The 18,609-nt window shown below is 47.6% G+C and overlaps 1 protein-coding gene across 2 annotated transcripts; it reads left to right on the top strand.

Annotated features, from left to right (window-relative positions):
• The first annotated feature begins 3,820 nt into the window (after positions 1-3,820).
• On the top strand, positions 3,821-15,068 carry GPX2 (glutathione peroxidase 2). 2 transcript variants are annotated; one of them, XM_078766994.1, is made up of 3 exons: positions 3,821-3,920; positions 10,354-10,691; positions 14,371-15,068. In XM_078766994.1, exons 2-3 carry the CDS (start codon positions 10,467-10,469, stop codon positions 14,713-14,715), a joined length of 570 nt encoding a protein of 189 aa, XP_078623120.1. In that variant the 5' UTR covers positions 3,821-3,920; positions 10,354-10,466; the 3' UTR covers positions 14,716-15,068. The 2 variants fall into 2 exon arrangements, with proteins under 2 accessions (XP_078623120.1, XP_067989825.2); XM_068133724.2 differs by lacking the exon at positions 3,821-3,920 and having other exon boundaries at positions 10,351-10,691.
• The last annotated feature ends 3,541 nt before the right edge of the window (positions 15,069-18,609 follow it).

Raw genomic sequence — 18,609 nt, 5'->3', positions numbered from 1 at the left:
AGGCCGTAGGCCACAGAGCACTCGTGGGTTGGTGTATCGATGCTGGCATGCGTGCTCTCTCTATGCATAACATCTGCATGTGTTCCTCCAGAAACAGGTCCTGGATCGTAGTGTAAATATCAGCGTAGTCGTGTAAATAATGCTCCCTACCGGCTGTATGTTTAGTTTGCGAATTCTTTCCGCAATTCGGTTATCCTGTGGGTGTGTTTCTGAGAGGAGAAGGGTGCAACGTCGCAGGGGGACATATTTACTCATTTGTGAATATCTGTAAAACTGTCGCACTCAGGGTAGAGTTAATAGTAGTGGGAACTACATCTGAGTGCCACACTAAACTAGGTAAAAATTTATCGGGTCGGGACGCCCCGAGGGTAGAGAAGGGTGCAATGTTGCGAATATGGAATTTGGCCTCCATATCCGCTTGTAAATATTCCCCTATTTCCCCAATACTCCCCAACTATCCCCAATCCCCCATTCCCTAGTCCCATTGCCTGTAAATAACACTCTGTAGAACCGACCTTCCCCTTTTTCCCCCATTAAATGTCGTGCCCAGGTCCACCGCATCTCACGTAGACAACTTTCGGACATCTTGCTAGTTATTCTTAGTCTATGTCAGTTAAGGACTCGTTTCCATTAATTCTGACTCTTCGTTGCACCAGAATGTGATTATATGGCACCAGTAGTGAGTTTAGGACCTTTCCCATACCTCCTCCCATCTTCTTCCCCAAACAACAACAACAACAACAACAACTACAACTACAAACAACAACAACAACAACTACAACTACAAACAACAACTACAACAACGGCGCTGCGCGGGGGAGTGTGCGTCCTCACACCAGCTCGGTTAGCCGCCATTGACGATGCGCTCCGGCGGGGTTACCACGAAGGGGCTCCCTGTCAGCCCCTCGTCAAGGGTGGAGCCGGTAACCCCCCCGCACGCACCCAATGAGAAGCAACGAGCCGATTCCATCTGGGGCGGAGCTAACGAGCCGAGGGCGTGTCACTCCCCGCCGGATATACGCGGCCACGTACCGGACGTGACGTGAGATGCGCCCCGAGCTTGAGAAGACAAGAGAGCCACCTCCGAGCGCTGAGAGACCTCCTGCATCTTTTGGGCCGCGCTATCCTGTCCCTGAGCACAAGGTGCACCTTGTGCTGGCCATCGAATACCCGCTTTCCTTGCCATCAATCCCCGTGTGAGTCAGCCTTGTCCCGTTTATCTGTCGTCTGTTGGGGTTAATATAAGAGTGTGTCTAAGTGCCTGTCTTTCTATGATGTCCCTCTTGTAGTTGTAATCTAACCTTCCGCCTTAATATAATCTCCTCCGGAGGTCTTGAGAACCGTATCCCTGGTGTCGTGTCATTTGAATCCCAGCCGTGGTGTCCTTTTCCTTTATTGACCTAGCGTAGCGCGACTAGTCAACGTTCGAGCATAATCGGGTAAACTGTGCAGACGTGGTCATACCAAACCGCTCGGTAAACTAACATCCACCACCGCGTCTGTAACAGTATGTATGTATATATATATATATATATATATATATATATATATATATATATATATATATATATATATATATATATATATATTGTTACGGATATGGAGCACGGCAGGGGGGTCTCCCTTAGCAGGGGGGTTAATCCCCCTTCTATTTTCACTGGGCGTCTCCGCTCCTGAAACTGCCCAGCTCCCTCCACGAGGCAGGTGAGCAACTTCGCTGGAGACTGCGCACAAGATGATATTTGCCGAGCGGATTAGCAGCCCGCGGCTCGAGCCATTAACAAAAACTAGACCCGATTCTGAACGTTGGCCAAATCGTGCCACAGGTGTTCAATGTGGAAACCTCTAAAATGAACGGATGTGAAGAAAAGGCAGAGTAAGGAGGAACAGGAATTTATTACTACTATTTACACAATCAAAGGAACCAAGGAGAAGGAAAGAAACGAAAATAATTTACAGAAGAGGAAGACACAGTGCAATTCTACTTATCTATACAGTCTTACTTAAACCCCAGGACAACACAGACAAACTGACGACAATCAGACTTACACGAAAGCGGAATAGCAGGCAGGAATGACTGGAAGAAGGGATGAGAAGGCCCAGGCAGACGGTAGGCGTCGAGGTCCGGCTCCAGGAGTCGACTCGCGTCATGGCGGGAAAACCTTGGCAGGCAGCGAGCGCGTATCATTCACCGCGAGCGGACGTTGCATATAGCGATGGGACTGGGATGCTCCGTCGATAACAAATCGCTCGTGTCAACGCTCTTTCCCTTGAACAAGATGCCAGTTCGTCGCGCACTCCAGGTCCTTCCCCTCTCGTCGGTACCTTCTCACGCGTCTCTCTCTCAAGCAACTCTTGAACCCTCTCACTCAACTGGACTCCGGTGGGGGCTCCGCATGACGGGTTATATAACCACGCCCTAGAATCTTCTTGAACCTCCCCGAAGTTTCTTTCCTCCGCCCTCTCAGGCCAAACCCCTCATGCTTGGTTGGTTGATCGGGGGCTGGCTCACTCCTCCTTCTCATGACGAGGTGGAGACGCCTTTTTTTCTCCGAGCTGACCGCGTGCGTAATGGAGTTTGGGGTGAAGAAAACCGCCCAATGCAATGGCACTTCGAAGAGATGATTGGGGGAAACTTGAAAAGGGAACTATCTTATGTCATTTGGTGCAATGCAGAGTCAACTAGTGGGAAACAGAGCCTTAAACTAACATAGAATAAGAAATAACTATAGAGAGGTCTATGATGGCCTACGTGCTTGTACATGGACTAGCTAAGGGGACGACCTTTGACCTTTACACACAAAACGGAGGTATTTACAAGAATTACTACAATTTACAGAGGGTGATATTTACAACAATTACAGGATTCTCAAATCCGTCAATATATATATATATATATATATATATATATATATATATATATATATATATATATATATATATATATATATATATATATATATATATTTATTTATTTATTTATTGTATTTATATATATATATATCTATATATATATATATATATATTTATTGTATATATATATATATATATATATATATATATATATATATATATATAATTGTAAATAACAATTTATTGTAATTTATTGTATATATATATATATATATATATATATATATATATATATATCAGTCACTATGCGACCTTCATATCATCAGTGGAGAACCGCCAGCAAGGTGTCCCATACAGCTGCTGCTGCATCTTGCTGGGAGCGATAAGCACCGCCTGCCACGCGGTGACGGTGATATGAAGGTCGCATAGTGACTGATATAAAAACCGAAAGGGTCACAGAGTTACAAGTGTATGGAAAGCCTCACTGCGTTGCCCTGATGAAGCCCCAACAAGGGCGAAACCAGGTCGGTAACTGTGAGTTTTGCATGCACTTGTGACAGTATCTGTATTTATAATCCGTAATGACGCACTGCTAGATGGTTCCTCTGGAACTTTGCAGGCAAGGCGGACGTGCATGGTGATGACGTCATGTTGTCCGCTCATTAGGTTGGAGAACCAAATTACAGATACCATTATATATATATATACATATTTGTCTCAATCGCAACGGTTCCCTTACAGCAAACTTTCAAAATATGCACGAGAGGGCACTATTGTTTAACAATCAGAATCGATGATAGCATTAGTGCAAGTGCAATTCATCTTATACAAGAATATAACACCTGTCGTTTTGCTGCCGGAAATATCAATCTTTGTTAATTGTTAAAAATAAAAATAAAAATAAAAATTGTTAATGGGAAAAAATAAAATTAGCCGGTGTATAGATACCGGGCCTAGCTGTACACTCGGAGCGAGAAGGGGGAGTGTTCATGGGATATTCATCAAAGCCTTTTTGGATGCTGAATTGCGAATAATACACAACACACCATTGAGATGGGGCAAGGCCGGTGGGTAAAGGGGTCTTTAAAGGGTCTTTGGGGTCTGAAGGGTCTTTATATCTTAAGGGTCTTAAGGGTGTTAAGAGTCTTTGAGGACTTAAAGAGTATTCGGGATCGTAATCGCTAATGGTCTTTGGGTTCTTAAAGGCCTTAAGGGGTCTTCAAGGGTCTTGGGGATCTTTGGGGCCCAAACGATTTTTGGGGTATTCAGGATTTTAAAGGGTGTTCGGGGTCTTCAAAGGTCTTAATGGGGTTATGGTGCTTTGGGGTCTTTTTTTTTTTTTTTAATACAAGATCGAGGCTCGTGAAAGAGCTAACATTAATCACACAAAAAGTGAAACCGACACATAAAACACAAAAAATAAGGGGAGCGGTAGACAAGATGGGGAGAGAGGGGGAAGGACACAAACCCAACATTTGAGAGCAGGGACATCGGGAGAAATGTGGGAGGGGGAGGGCTTGAGGGGAGGTGGGAGAGGTATAAAACATATGAACACTGCAAGGACTTCCAGGAAAGAAGTTGGAATTAAAAAAAAAAAAGTGTATCTGGGGTGAATTAGCGGGGGTAGAAAAGATCAAGGTTCTGGATGGGGGGAGATCAGAGATGGTGGTGAACAGCTGTTTTAAAGACCTGGAGGGAGGAGTGGGATTGAAGGGATGTGGGGGAGTTTGTTCCAGAGGTGGCAGAAAAGGGGAATGAAAGAGTGAAGGTGAGCAGAGAGCCTAGATTTTGCAGTTTAACCATAAGAGGGTTGCAGGCAGATCTTGTGCGACCTGAAGGAATAATGGGGGGACAGAGCACAGAGAGAGCTGGGGGAGCAAGGCCGGAGAGGAGTCGGTAGAAGACAGAAAGACCATCAACCTGCCTGCGGTGAGTGAGTGAAAGGCCCTCGGAGTTAACTTCATCGCAGGAGATTCCAATGATTCTGAAAGCTTTGGTTTCAACAGCGTGAGGCGAGCGAGGTGTGAGGCAGGAGCACCAGCCCAGAGGGGGGAACAGTATTCCATTGAGCTGCAGATGAAAGCCTTGTATGTGGTGAGGAGCTCAGGTGTGCCAAGGAAGGACTTCGCACGACGGAGGATGCCCAGTCGGCGACTGGCTTTGGAGGCCAGCTTGGAAATGTGGGTTTTCCCAAGAAAGATCCTGGCAGATAGTGAGACCCAAAACCTTGAGCGACAGAACTTATTGGAGAGGATAGTTGAGAAAATAGATCGGAGGGTTTTCCAGTCGGTCCTTTCGGAGAGACATTGTAAGAGTGTGAGATTTGTCAGGATTGAAAGACATGTTCCACTTGTTTGACCAGTCTGTGATTTTGTCCAGGTCTGCAGAGAGTGAGGAGGCTGCAGACTGCCAATCTGAGGGATGAGGAATGGAGCGGAAGATAGTGGAGTCATCAGCAAAGAGATAGAGAGGATTTTCCAGAGAGTCGGAGAGATCATTGATGAAGACCAGAAATAGCACAGGGCCCAGAACACTACCTTGGGGAACTCCAGCCAGAACAGGCAGGGGAGATGAGAGAAATCCATTCAGGGCCACACGTTGCCTACGACCAGAGAGGAAGTCCGCAAGCCATGAGTGGAGATTTCAATGGATACTATAGGAGGAGAGTTTGGTGAGCAGAGCTGGGTGCCAGACCGTATCGAAGGCACGTGATATGTCAAGTGAGACAGCTCTGATTTCCTGTTTGGCATTGAGGACCTCCATCCATTGTTGAGACAGCAGAAGCAATATGTCCAGAGTAGAATGACCTGGTCTGAATCCAAATTGATGATCAGAGATCAAGCCATTGGAGAGGAGGAAGGATTTGATATCCGAAGCAATAATGGATTCTATGACTTTGCTGATAATTGGAAGCAGGCTGATTGGTCTGTAGTTGCAAGGATCTGTTTTTGAACGTTTTTTGTGTAAAGCGGTAATGTTTGCTGATTTCCAAGATGCTGGCAGATGACCTTGAGCAAAAGAGAGGGTGAAAAGAACAGTGAGAGGGTGAGATAGAGCGGCAGAGCAGGATTTTAGGACCCGTGGCTGATGCCGTCTGGTCCAGTTGAAGAATCAGAGTCGAGGTTTGACAAAAACTTCTCCCCCTTGTCAGGAGAGAAGGACACAGAGTCGAGGAGCAGTTGGGTTCGACTGGGAAAGGTGGGAACAGAGAGAGATGGGTTTGGGACACAAGATTTTGAGGCAAACACAGAGTTGAGGCATTCTGCTTTGTCACGTGCGGTGTCAACTGTGTAGCCATTTGAGGTAAGGGAGGGGATGGAGGGGGAACAAACACCAGAAACGGATTTGACCAGACACCACCAGGATTTGGAGGAAGGAGACAGGTTTGAGAGTTCAATCTTGAGTGTGGAGAGATAGTGCTTCTTGGCACTCCTGAGAGTAGACACACACTTGTTCCGAGCTTGGTGGAAGGGAACTGAGATTGCCTTCAGTTGAATTTGCCTTCCAAGAGGCAAAGGCAAGTTGTTTCAGGGCAACTGCCTCACCACAAGATTCAGTGTACCATGGACGGGAGGAAGGGTAAGACAACTGAAGACGAGATGGGATAAATCTGTGCATGAGAGAGAGCAGTTTGCTTTGGACGAATTCCCAGGAAGAATTGATGTCAGAGGCAGTGGAGATGGGAGACCAGTCCAGGTGATTGATGGCTGCTTGCAGCCCGTGCCAGTCGGCCTGAGTGAAATGCCAGACTCGTCGGTGCTGAGGAGGCTCTCTGAGAATGGCCAGAGAGATGTCCACTTTAACAAGCACATGATCAGAAGAACCGATTGGAGCAGAAGAAGAGCAGCAGACATTTGAAGGGAAGTTTGTCATAACCAAGTCCAGAAGAGAAGATACTCCATTGACTGAGATCCGGGTCAGGAAATTTACAGATTGTGTCAGTCCCAATGAGTCGCAGAAGTCCTTTGCTGAGGTGCCATGGCTGGTGAGAGATGAACCCACACCCAGCCAGCTGCCATGATGACAGTCGAAGTCGCCACATATGAGGAAGAGAGAGTTTGGATGAGTTGATAGAAGTTGGTCCATGTTGTCCGACAGCGAAATGTAAATGGAGTCATCACTGTTTGGAGGACGGTACAGAACACATATGAACAAAAGGTGTGAGCGGAGAGGAAGCCGTTGCCAGAGGTACTCCTGGGGGTGGGATGGAGAGAGGGCAGTGCAAGGAGAGTGAGGAAGAGAGTTTTTGATAAAGATAACCACTCCACCACCAGGACGAGTTTCAGGTCTATCATACCGGAGGAGGGAGTAACCAGGAAGAGATATTAAGGAATCAGAGACATCTTGAAGGAGGAAAGTTTCTGTTAAGCAGATCAAGTCTGGATTGTCAGAAGCAACCTGAATGGAGAGATCAATTAGGTTTGAGCGAAGGCCCCGGATGTTTGAGGTCCATACCGTTAATGAGGAGAGAGGGAGAGCATCGGGTGCAGGACAGGGGAGGGGTAGGGTCAGATGAAGGATGAGAGGGGGGAAGTGGGAAGAGCAGTTGATTGTGTGTCAGAGATTACAGAAGAGTTACAAGAAAGGGAAGGATGAGGAGGATGAAAGGTTTGATGGTGATGGGATGAGGCACAGTGAGGGGTTGTTTTGAGGGGGGGGCAGAGGAAAGTAGAAGATTGGGGGAGGTGGTGGTATGAGATAGAAGGGAGACAAAGTGGGGAGGAGGCAGCTTTGAGAAGGAGGTGGGTGGAGGGAGAATTTGGGAGGGATGGTTGGGGGGGGAGATTTGAAGGGAGGGGGTTGGGGGGGGAGTTTTGAATGGGAGAGGCAGGGGGGGAGTTTAGGAGGGGAGGGGAAAGGGGGAGTTTAGGAGGGGAGGGGCAAGGGGGAGGGGGAGGGGGATGAGGGGGAGGGGAGGGGAGGGGGAAGGGGAGGGGGAAGGGGAAGGGGAAAGGGGAGGGTAGGGTGGAGGGGGAAGGGAGGGGGTAGGGTGGAGGGGGAATGGGGGGGAAGGGGAGGATGGAGGGGGGAGGGGAGGACAGAGGGGGGAGAGGGGGGTGGGGAGGGAGAGGGGGGAGGGGAGGAAGAGGGTGGAGGGGGAAGGGGAGGGAGGGGAGGGGGAGGAGGGAGGGGGAGGGGAGGGGAGGGGGTCAGGAGGGGGAGGGGGGCGGGGAGGGGGAGGGAGGGGGATGGGGCGGGGAGGGGGAGGGGAGGGGGAGGAGAGGGAGGAGGAGTGGAGGGGGGAGGAGGAGGAGGGGAGGGGGAGGTGGGGGAGGGGGAGGGGTAGGGTAAGTGGGGAAGGGGGGAAGGGGAGGGGGAAAGGGAAAGCGGAGGGGGTAGGGTGGAGGGGTAAGGGTGGGGGTAGGGTGGAGGGGGAAGGAGGGGTAAGGGGAAGGGGGGGAAGGTGAGGATGGAAGGGGGAGGGAGAGGGGGGGAAGTGGAGGGGGAAGGGGAGGATGGAGGGGGGAGGGGAGGACGGAGGGGGAGGGGACGTAACATTACATTACACACACACAAACTGTGTTTTATGTTCAACGGTCTGGCGGTGGGGATGGAACATCACGTGATCGCTCTGAGCGAATCAGCACGCTGCTCTGCCACCGGCTCAGATTCCGTGTATAATATTCCTCGCTGAAAAAAAATATATGTGAAACATGCTACAATCTATGCTAAATCATGCTAAATCATACTAAATGCTAATCATGCTAAAATATATGCTACTTGCTGTGAGTTTATGGCGGCAAGGAACATCACGTGATCGCTCTGAGCGAATCAGCGCGCTGCTCTGCCACCGCCTCAGATTCCGTGTATAATATTCCTCGCTGAAAAAAAATATGGATCTAAAGATGAACGAAAAAAAACCTATGTGGTGTGATTGGCAATGTTCCTCGCTGAAATGTGAAAAAACGCAATCGCTTTTCGGTCTGAATTACGTGCGAACGCGTAACTGAGTTTATGGCGGCAAGGAACATCACGTGATCGCTCTGAGCGAATCAGCGCGCTGCTCTGCCACCGCCTTAGATTCCGTGCATAATATCCTCGCTGAAATGCGCTGAGGTAAAAATATGGTAAAAAAATATTATGAAATAATTTTTTTTAGGTCGGCCATGTTCTTCCCAGGCTCAATGGCATGTCTATGCCAAATATCAAGCACGTGAGCCTCTCCGTTTAGGAGTCTATCGGTAACATTACACACACACACACACACACACACACACACACACACACACACACACACACACACACACTAACTGTGTTTTATATATATAGATAAACACCGAGAAACTTCCAATGGACACACTATAGGTTCACACACCGAATGATAAATACAGTTTCGACAAAATACAATTGTGAACAGACTTAACTTTGAAAACGTGGAGACCGTGTGGAGCTTCGAAAATCCATGACGTCGTCTCCAAGATCTCGCGAGATCTCGTGTCCATCGTCTTAAGGGGTCTAACAGGGGCAGATTCAGGATTCCTGTGGAGGGGCGGGGGAGGGGGGGAAGAATATCTGGGAAGGCACATTGCCGCAAAAATGGCACCTGTATGCATGCATCGGCATTCGGCTCCGATAAAATTATCAAGCAAATTCGATAACTCCAAAGAGCACCGATTAAAAAGGAGCAATTTGATTGATTGGTGGGAACCTGGCTGAAATCACGTGACGCGTGGCTAGCCGACCAGTCATATCGCTCGTTGCAGCCGGTGATCCACTGGGGTGGCTGGAACACTCAGTTAATTAACTAAATACGTCTGAGCCGGAACCCCACGGCTATATTTACTTGTGGAGGTTATGTTTTCACCACTGTCTGTTTGTCTGTCTGTCTGTCTGTGAACAAGATATCTCAAAAAGTTGTGGACGGCATCGGACGAAATTTGGCGGAAAGGTGGCGTTTGTGACAAGGACGAAATGATTCGATTTTGTTGAAGATCCGGATTCGGATTCGGCTACTAGAATTCTTAAGTGATTCTTCACCATTGGGAGATAGGGCCAAAAACGATACATAGCAGGATATCTTAAAAAGTTGTGGGTGGATTTGGACGGAACTTGGTGGACAGGTTGGGTGTGTGACAAGGCACCTCCTCTCTTCCTCCCCCACACCCCACCCCTCCTCTCTTCCTTCTCCCCAACCCACCCCTCCTCTTCATCCTCCCCTCACCCCTCCTCTTCATCCTCCCCTCACCCCTCCTCTTCATCCTCCCCTCACCCCTCCTCTCATTTCATTTCATCCCCACCCCACTCCACCCCATCTCTTCATATTCCGGCACAAAACGACCCTGCGTTCATGCGTTGCTCGGCAACGCCGGTTACATTTGCTGGTTGTTGTGCACACTACACAGTCAAACTAATAATATTTTGGCGACTGTATTGTTTCCTCCCTCATCCCCACTACGCTACCCCCGATTCCTTTCTCCTCCCACCTACATTCCACTGTTTCTACCTTCCTCCAATCCCTTCGTCCTCCCTCCACGATCTCGCCCAATCAACCATTCACAGAACCCAGAAGGTCCTCCCTTTCCCTCCATTTTCCCTCCTCCGTGTTATATAAATTCCGGGCAGAGCGTCCGACACATACGGTACTGCCCTTGAACCTCTCATCGTTGGAAGCCATGGCCGGAATAGCCAAACACTTTTACGAGATGTCGGCCCGAAATCTGACCGGCGAGCTGGTCCATTTCTCCAAGTTCCGCGGAAAGGTCGTGCTCATCGAGAATGTCGCCTCCCTGTGAGGAACGACGTCCCGAGACTTCACGCAGATGAATCAATTACATCAGCGTCTCGGTGCCAATGGACTCGTCGTGCTTGGCTTTCCCTGCAACCAGTTTGGCCACCAGGTGTGTCCGTCGGGTCTCACGTCGTCCCGTTTACCCTCGGCTCCTTACCATGCATAACCTCATGATCTCTGTATGTTCCTGTTTTTGACGTCATTTGATGCAATTACCAGCCCCTCCATCACTCTCCCATTTTATTGTCTTCCCTTGCATTCTTCCCCACCCTTATCGCCCCACCCCTCAACAATTATCGCCCCACCCCTCAACAATTATCGCCCACCCCTTAACAATTATCGCCCCACCCATTAACAATTATCGCCCCACCCCCTAACAATTATCGCCCCACCCCCTAACAATGATCGCCCCACCCCCTAACAATGATCGCCCCACCCCCTAACAATTATCGCCCCACCCTCTAACAATTATCGACCCACCCCCTAACAATTATCGCCCCACCCCTAACAATTATCGCCCCACCCCTAACAATGATCACCCCACCCCTAACAATTATCGCCCCACCCCCTAACAATTATCGCCCCACCCCTTAACAATTATCGGCCCACCCCCTAACAATTATCGCCCCACCCCTAACAATTATCGCCCCACCCCCGAACAATTATCGCTCCACCCCTTAACAATTATCGCCCCACTCCTTAACAATTATCGCCCAACCCCTTAATAATATCGCTCCACCCCATAACAATTATCGCCCCACCCCCTAACAATTATCGCTCCACCCCTTAACAATTATCGCCCCACCCCTTAACAATTATCGCCCCACGCCTTAACAATTATCGTCCCACCCCTTAACAATTATCGGCCCACCCCCTTACAATTATCGCCCCACCCCTTAACAATTATCACCCCACCCCTTAACAATTATCGCCCCACTCCCTAACAATTATCGCCCCACTCCCTAACAATTATCGCCCCACCCCTTAACAATTATCGCTCCACCCCATAACAATTATCGCCCCACCCCCTAACAATTATCGCTCCACCCCTTAACAATTATCGCCCCACCCCTTAACAATTATCGCCCCACCCCCTAACAATTATCGCCCCACGCCTTAACAATTATCGTCCCACCCCTTAACAATTATCGCCCCACCCCTTAGCAATTATCGCCCCACCCCTTAACAATTATCATCCCACCCCTTAACAATTATCGCTCCACCCCTTAACAATTATCGCCCCACCCCTTAACAATTATCGCCCCACCCCTTAACAATTATCGCCCCACCCTCTAACAATTATCGACCCACCCCCTAACAATTATCGCCCCACCCCTAACAATTATCGCCCCACCCCTAACAATGATCACCCCACCCCTAACAATTATCGCCCCACCCCCTAACAATTATCGCCCCACCCCTTAACAATTATCGGCCCACCCCCTAACAATTATCGCCCCACCCCTAACAATTATCGCCCCACCCCCGAACAATTATCGCTCCACCCCTTAACAATTATCGCCCCACTCCTTAAGAATTATCGCCCAACCCCTTAATAATATCGCTCCACCCCATAACAATTATCGCCCCACCCCCTAACAATTATCGCTCCACCCCTTAACAATTATCGCCCCACCCCTTAACAATTATCGCCCCACGCCTTAACAATTATCGTCCCACCCCTTAACAATTATCGGCCCACCCCCTTACAATTATCGCCCCACCCCTTAACAATTATCGCCCCACGCCTTAACAATTATCGTCCCACCCCTTAACAATTATCGCCCCACCCCTTAGCAATTATCGCCCCACCCCTTAACAATTATCATCCCACCCCCTAACAATTATCGCCCTACCCCCTAACAATTATCGCCCCACCCCCTAACAATTATCGCCCCACCCCCTAACAATTTTCACCCCACCCCTAACAATTATCGCCCCACCCCCTAACAATTATCACCCCACCCCTTAACAATTATCGCTCCACCCCCTAACAATTATAGCTCCGTCCTCTAACAATTAGAACTCCACCTTCTAACAATTATAGCTCCGCCCTCTAACAATTATAGCTCCGCCCTCTAACAATTATAGCTCCGCCCTCTAACAATTATAGCTCCGCCCTCTAACTTATAGCTCCGCCCTCTAACAATTATAGCTCCGCCCTCTAACAATTATAGCTCCGCCCTCTAACAATTATAGCTCCGCCCTCTAACAATTATAGCTCCGCCCTCTAATGACGTCACTCGCCCCAAGTTATCCCTGTCATTCTATTGCTTCAATAACGATTGAAATTAATCCTTTATTCTGGGGTCGGCCAGGGTCTTTTTGGCCCAAGTCTTTCACGAACCGGCTGGCCAGGCCTGAGGTTCAACCGAAGGTGATTTGGGCAGGGATTTGTAATTTGGGCAGGGATTTGTAATTTGGGCAGGGATTTGTAATTTGGGCAGGGATTTGTAATTTGGGCAGGGATTTGTAATTTGGGCAGGGATTTGTAATTTGGGCAGGGTGCCGGCGATAACTCACCAACTCTTTGCCAAATACACTGTCATGTAGTGTCTTCAACGTCAACCAACTGATGGTAGCAGAAGGCACGGTCAAATTGACGTCCACCCGAGGGATGTAAACTTGACATCATGATAATGATGGCACCTTGTGATGCAACACCATGCCGATGCGTAGGACCAATAGGACAGTTTATAGTCAGGTTGGGAATCGAACCCAGACTACACAACTCGATGATAAGTGCTTTAAGTCTGCATCGTCCTGTCGGACTTTATTCCTCTCGTCGTAAACCCATAATTGCTACTTCAACAATAAGCTTACCAGTATTTTATCCTATCTGGGAGAACGATTAGATCCAGATATTTTTTATGCCTCCGCCGACAAAGTCGCCGTTGACATGTTTTCGGGTTGCCCATCTGTACGTCTGTACGGGCTAACGTCGTTTTTCTCAGCAAACATATGTCCGATTGAGACAAAACTTTCAGGGTAGGAGTGACACCCATGCAGCATGTTTTTATGATAATTGTGACGTCATATGTCACGTAGTATGGCGGCCATCTTGGATTAAAAGCAAATAATTAAAAAATTATTTCTCAGAACCGCTGAATGGAAAAATTTGAAACTTGGCACATTCTCAAGTACTCCTAATGAGGAACAAAGGCATGATAATGATGACATCATAGGTGAAGTGGTAGACCAAACAAAAATGTTTTAATCGAATTCCTTATCTTACTAGAATTCACCAAATGTCCGTCCGTCTGTCCGTCCGTTCGAAGGTACCGCAAAAACGGCTGAACCGATCGCAACGATATTTTGGGTGGGTAATCCTGGGACCCCCTGGAGTAAAATAGGCTACATTCATGGGAAAGGCACAGTTATAGTTCATTTTGGTCAAAAGGTATGGGGAGGGAAAGGGCATTAAAAAGGTGGCGTGCGGGCACGATGTTGCATCATGGAGTACGCCGTCCTTATGGAGGCCATATTTAGCTCGGTGTCCCATCTGCTATCACTGACATGTGCGTGTTAAAGATCCCGCGGTGATTTTTTTCATAAGCATTCGGCATTGTGTGTCAATGTCCTGGCCAAGTTTTAAATCTCTCCTAATCTATCTAGACACAGGGAGGAGGCCGTTTGGCCAAACATTCCTGTGCCATATTCACACCTATTAACCGAATCGGGTTCACGGAACACACATTGAACATGTTAAGAGATTATTTCAGTCTTAAGTGCGGTAGAGTTCTGAACTCCATATTGCATTCCTAATACTGGTGCGCTGTGATATCCAGGAGAATGCTACCAATGAAGAACTACTTCAGTCCTTGAAGCACGTGCGCCCGGGCAGAGGATTTGAGCCAAACTTTCCGATCTTCGACAAGTGCGAGGTGAATGGGTTGAATGAGCACCCGCTGTTCACCTTCCTGAAGGAACACCTGCCGCTGCCCAGTGACAACCCAACATCGTTCATGTCCGACTGCAAGTCCATCATCTGGAGTCCCGTCCAACGATCGGACGTCGCGTGGAATTTTGAGAAGTTCCTGATCGCGCCCAATGGGGAGCCCTTCCGCCGCTACAGCAAATTCTTTGAAACCATCGACCTTGAGCCAGACATCTGCAAGCTTCTCGGCCGGTAGTGAATGAATCCACCTGCCAATGCTGATGCCGGAACAATTTCATTTAACTCACTGATTGTGACTTAAGATTTGTGCAGAATTTAATTGTTTTCTCGTTCCAAGATTCACGTGACGTGTCAACTTGGCTTATGTTTTTTTTTTGCTGATACCTTGTTCCCGTATGCTTGCACCTGTCTTTTAGAAGCTCCACAGAATGACGTAGTTTTTCTCAAGGTCACTCTTGACCCGAAAGGCAACCGATGATATAAAGTGGTGACTCTAACAAGCATTGCATCAGCACACCTGTACATGTACCCAGAAAAGCTGTTTTCTCGCTATCCCATGGTATGTGGGAAATAAAACATGTCACAGCACTTTTTGGTGGAATTTTGTGCGGGAAGGGAGAGAAAGAGGAATGGATGAAATCCACAGGGCTTATCGCATGGCGGACAGCGTTCCTTAATCAACGTCCTGTTCATTTCATCCATCGTTATACTTGTCTGCTGACACAGATCGACACGGGTATTCACCAACAAGACGAAATCTTAATTGTAGGAAGAGAAAGGGAAGTTTGATTTTTTTTGGGGTTTTGTTTAAATACAGATATCATCTATGACAAGTGTGAGGTCAACAAACCAGACACACACACACTACTTTCCCATGAATAACAGCTTTACTTCTTCTACTTCCTCCTCTTCTTCTTCTTCTTCTTCTTGCATATGGCTGTGGTAAATATTTAAGAACATATATATATATATATATATATATATATATACATACATACTAGCAGAAGTACCCGGCGCTACCGGGCGGGGGGGGGGGGGGAAGGGGCAGGGAGGGGAAGACGGCGGGAAGGAAGGGGGTAGGAAGGGGGGGAAGGGGAGGGAGGCAGGAGAGGAAGGGGGTTCATCGCCGTATACCTGCGTATCACGTAGACTACACCACTGGGTTCATATATACTGTGTTCAAAAAGTATCCGACCTTTATTTTTCGTGCGTAAAAAAGAAGAAGCTAGGGAGGCGTTGATTGGTGCACGTATGTAGGCGATCCTAATGCGCACGCATGAATTTTTTCCCACCTGCAGAAGCTGTCATTCGACGGCAGACCGCCAATAAGTGAGGACATGTAAGCGAGCGCCGTCGGATTTTCGTTTTTGACAAAATGACGGAAAAACTTGAACAACGCTACTGCATCAAATTTTGTGTAAAGCTTGGCGATTCCCAAGTGGAAACGATCCGCAAGATTCAACACCGTTCATTCCATTATGAAGGAGGATTTGGGCTTCAGGAGAATCTCAGCGAAGTTCGTACCAAAGCTGCTAACGATTGAGCTGAAGCAACTCCGTTTGGAGATCGCACAGGACATGCTGGAGACTGAACAGCGATCCCAGCTTCCTCAACACAGTGATCACTGGCGATGAGTCCTGGGTTTATGGGTACGACCCAGAAACCAAGTTGCAGTTTTGATGCAAGTTTGATGAAACACAAAATTTGATGCAGTAGCGTTGTTCAAGTTTTTCCGTCATTTTGTCAAAAACGAAAATCCGACGGCGCTCACTTACATGTCCTCACTCATCGGCGGTCTGCCGTCGAATGACAGCTTCTGCAGGTGGGAAAAAATTCACGCGTGCGCCTTAGGATCGCCTACATACGTGCACCAATCAACGCCTCCCTAGCTTCTTTTTTTTTACGCACGAAAAATAAAGGTCGGATACTTTTTGAACACACTACATATGCTGGTGAGTGAATGGGGTGAATGTGGCATTCATCCCGTTTCTGAGTTAAGTGTGATGCCGATCAGGAAGAAGAGGAGGCCATTCTACCAACTTCGTGCACTTCCGGAATTGTTTGATTTATTTGTATTCAAATGTCTGGTGATTGTTTTGTATTTATTTATGCGAATGTGTACTTGTATATAACTGTCATTAATTTTAAAAGGCTTCGGCACTATCGAGTGGTTTTTTTTTGGGGGGGGGGGTTTTTTAACTCCAAAAAAACGAACTTTTTTTTTGTTTGTTTTTTGCCTAAAACACTCCCAGGCACTCACTGATGAACCTCTGAAAGTTTGATGAATATCGGTTCAGCCATCTCTGAATAAAACGCGGACACAAAAACTGGACACACACACACCGACAACTCGCGTTTATATATACTAGGGCATGCCCGTACGTGGGTGCCCGTTCCTTGCCAAAAAAAAAAAAAACGCTACCCGTACGCTCTACCCCGCCCGTACGCCCGTACGCCCGTAAACAAAAAAAACAACGCTCTTCGCTTCCGCCCTTCGCTCTGACTGAATTGGGAGAAATAATGCGCATAAGAAATCGAGAAATTATTATTTTCTCCGGAAGAAATCGAATTACGAACCGTAATGGCGCACGCGCTCGGCTCGGCTCGCTCTCACATCGGCCACGCCTACGCAACAACGCGTTCTGTGATTGGCTGCCGGAAGTGCAGTCTTCACTGTCCGGAAGGTCGCATATCGCAGTTACGATGAATCGCAAATTAGTTTTAATTAGTTTTAAAACATAGTTGAACGCCAACATAGTTTGCCAACGTGAAATAAATGAATACGCTCTCAAATGTGCCGTCCGAGGCAGAGTCTGTTCGCCACGTTCGGCACACGTGATAGCTCGCTGCTCTCTGATTGGTTGAATCGTTTTTTGGACATAGCTCGGTAACTACTTCTCCGATTAATATGAAACCTTGAAAAGGCACATCCTCGGGTCCCCAGCAATATACCTGGCAAGTTTCAAGTATATCGGACCCGTGGTTGTCGAGAAACAGCGGTCACAGACATACAGACATACATACATACATACACACAGAGATTACTGGAATTATAGATAGACTAGGGCATGCCCGTACTATATATATATCTAAAATTATATCCCCCCCCCCCCCCTCTATTTACATGAAATGGTTTGGTCCAAAGCGAACGGCTTGCGAGTACGGTGACAATCCCCCCCCTCTATTTACATGAAATGGTTTGGTCCAAAGCGAACGGCTTGCGGAGTTTGGTAAAGAAATCGCCATAGCGTGCACGTAATTAGTTTTAAAACATAGTTTAACGGCAACATAGTTTGCCAACGTGAAATAAATGAATACGCTCTCAAATGTGCCGTCCGAGGCAGAGTCTGTTCGCCACGTTCGGCACACGTGATAGCTCGCTGCTCTCTGATTGGTTGAATCGTTTTTTGGACATAGCTCGGTAACTACTTCTCCGATTAATATGTCGCAAATTAGTTTTAATTAGTTTTACAACATAGTTTAACGGCAACATAGTTTGCCAACGTGAAATAAATGAATACGCTCTCAAATGTGCCGTCCGAGGCAGAGTCTGTTCGCCACGTTCGGCACACGTGATAGCTCGCTGCTCTCTGATTGGTTGAATCGTTTTTTGGACATAGCTCGGTAACTACTTCTCCGATTAATATGAAACCTTGAAAAGGCACATCCTCGGGTCCCCAGCAATATACCTGGCAAGTTTAAAGTATATCGGACCCGTGGTTGTCGAGAAACAGCGGTCACAGACATACATACATACATACATACATACACACAGAGATTACTGGAATTATAGATAGATATATACAGCGTGCATGTGGATTCGGTAGGAAAGTCAGTGAGAATAGGGAATAGGCTCGGGAATAGGAATTGTGGATGTCACTTTCAAGAAATGGAGGAGAAATGTGACTGGACAGACTTGTATATATATTTTAACTAATCAATGATGGCAATGGTCATCTCCATCAAATGTGCATGGGCCTATAGGAGCGGAGGGGTGGTGAATGGAGCTAAAAGGGTGAGAAAGGATAACAAGAGGAGTGAATGCGTCAAAATTGCCGACATTTGATGCACGAGAATTTATGGATGGTCTTGTGTAAAATTTTGAAAATAAAGGATGTTATCTTTTACA

The sequence above is a fragment of the Myxine glutinosa genome, chromosome 1 (genome assembly GCF_964187855.1).
Source record: "Myxine glutinosa chromosome 1, kmMyxGlut1.1, whole genome shotgun sequence".
NCBI lineage: Eukaryota > Metazoa > Chordata > Myxini > Myxiniformes > Myxinidae > Myxine > Myxine glutinosa.
The sequence above is the reverse complement of the archived record's forward strand: the minus strand, read 5'-3'. Positions and strand labels throughout refer to the sequence as shown.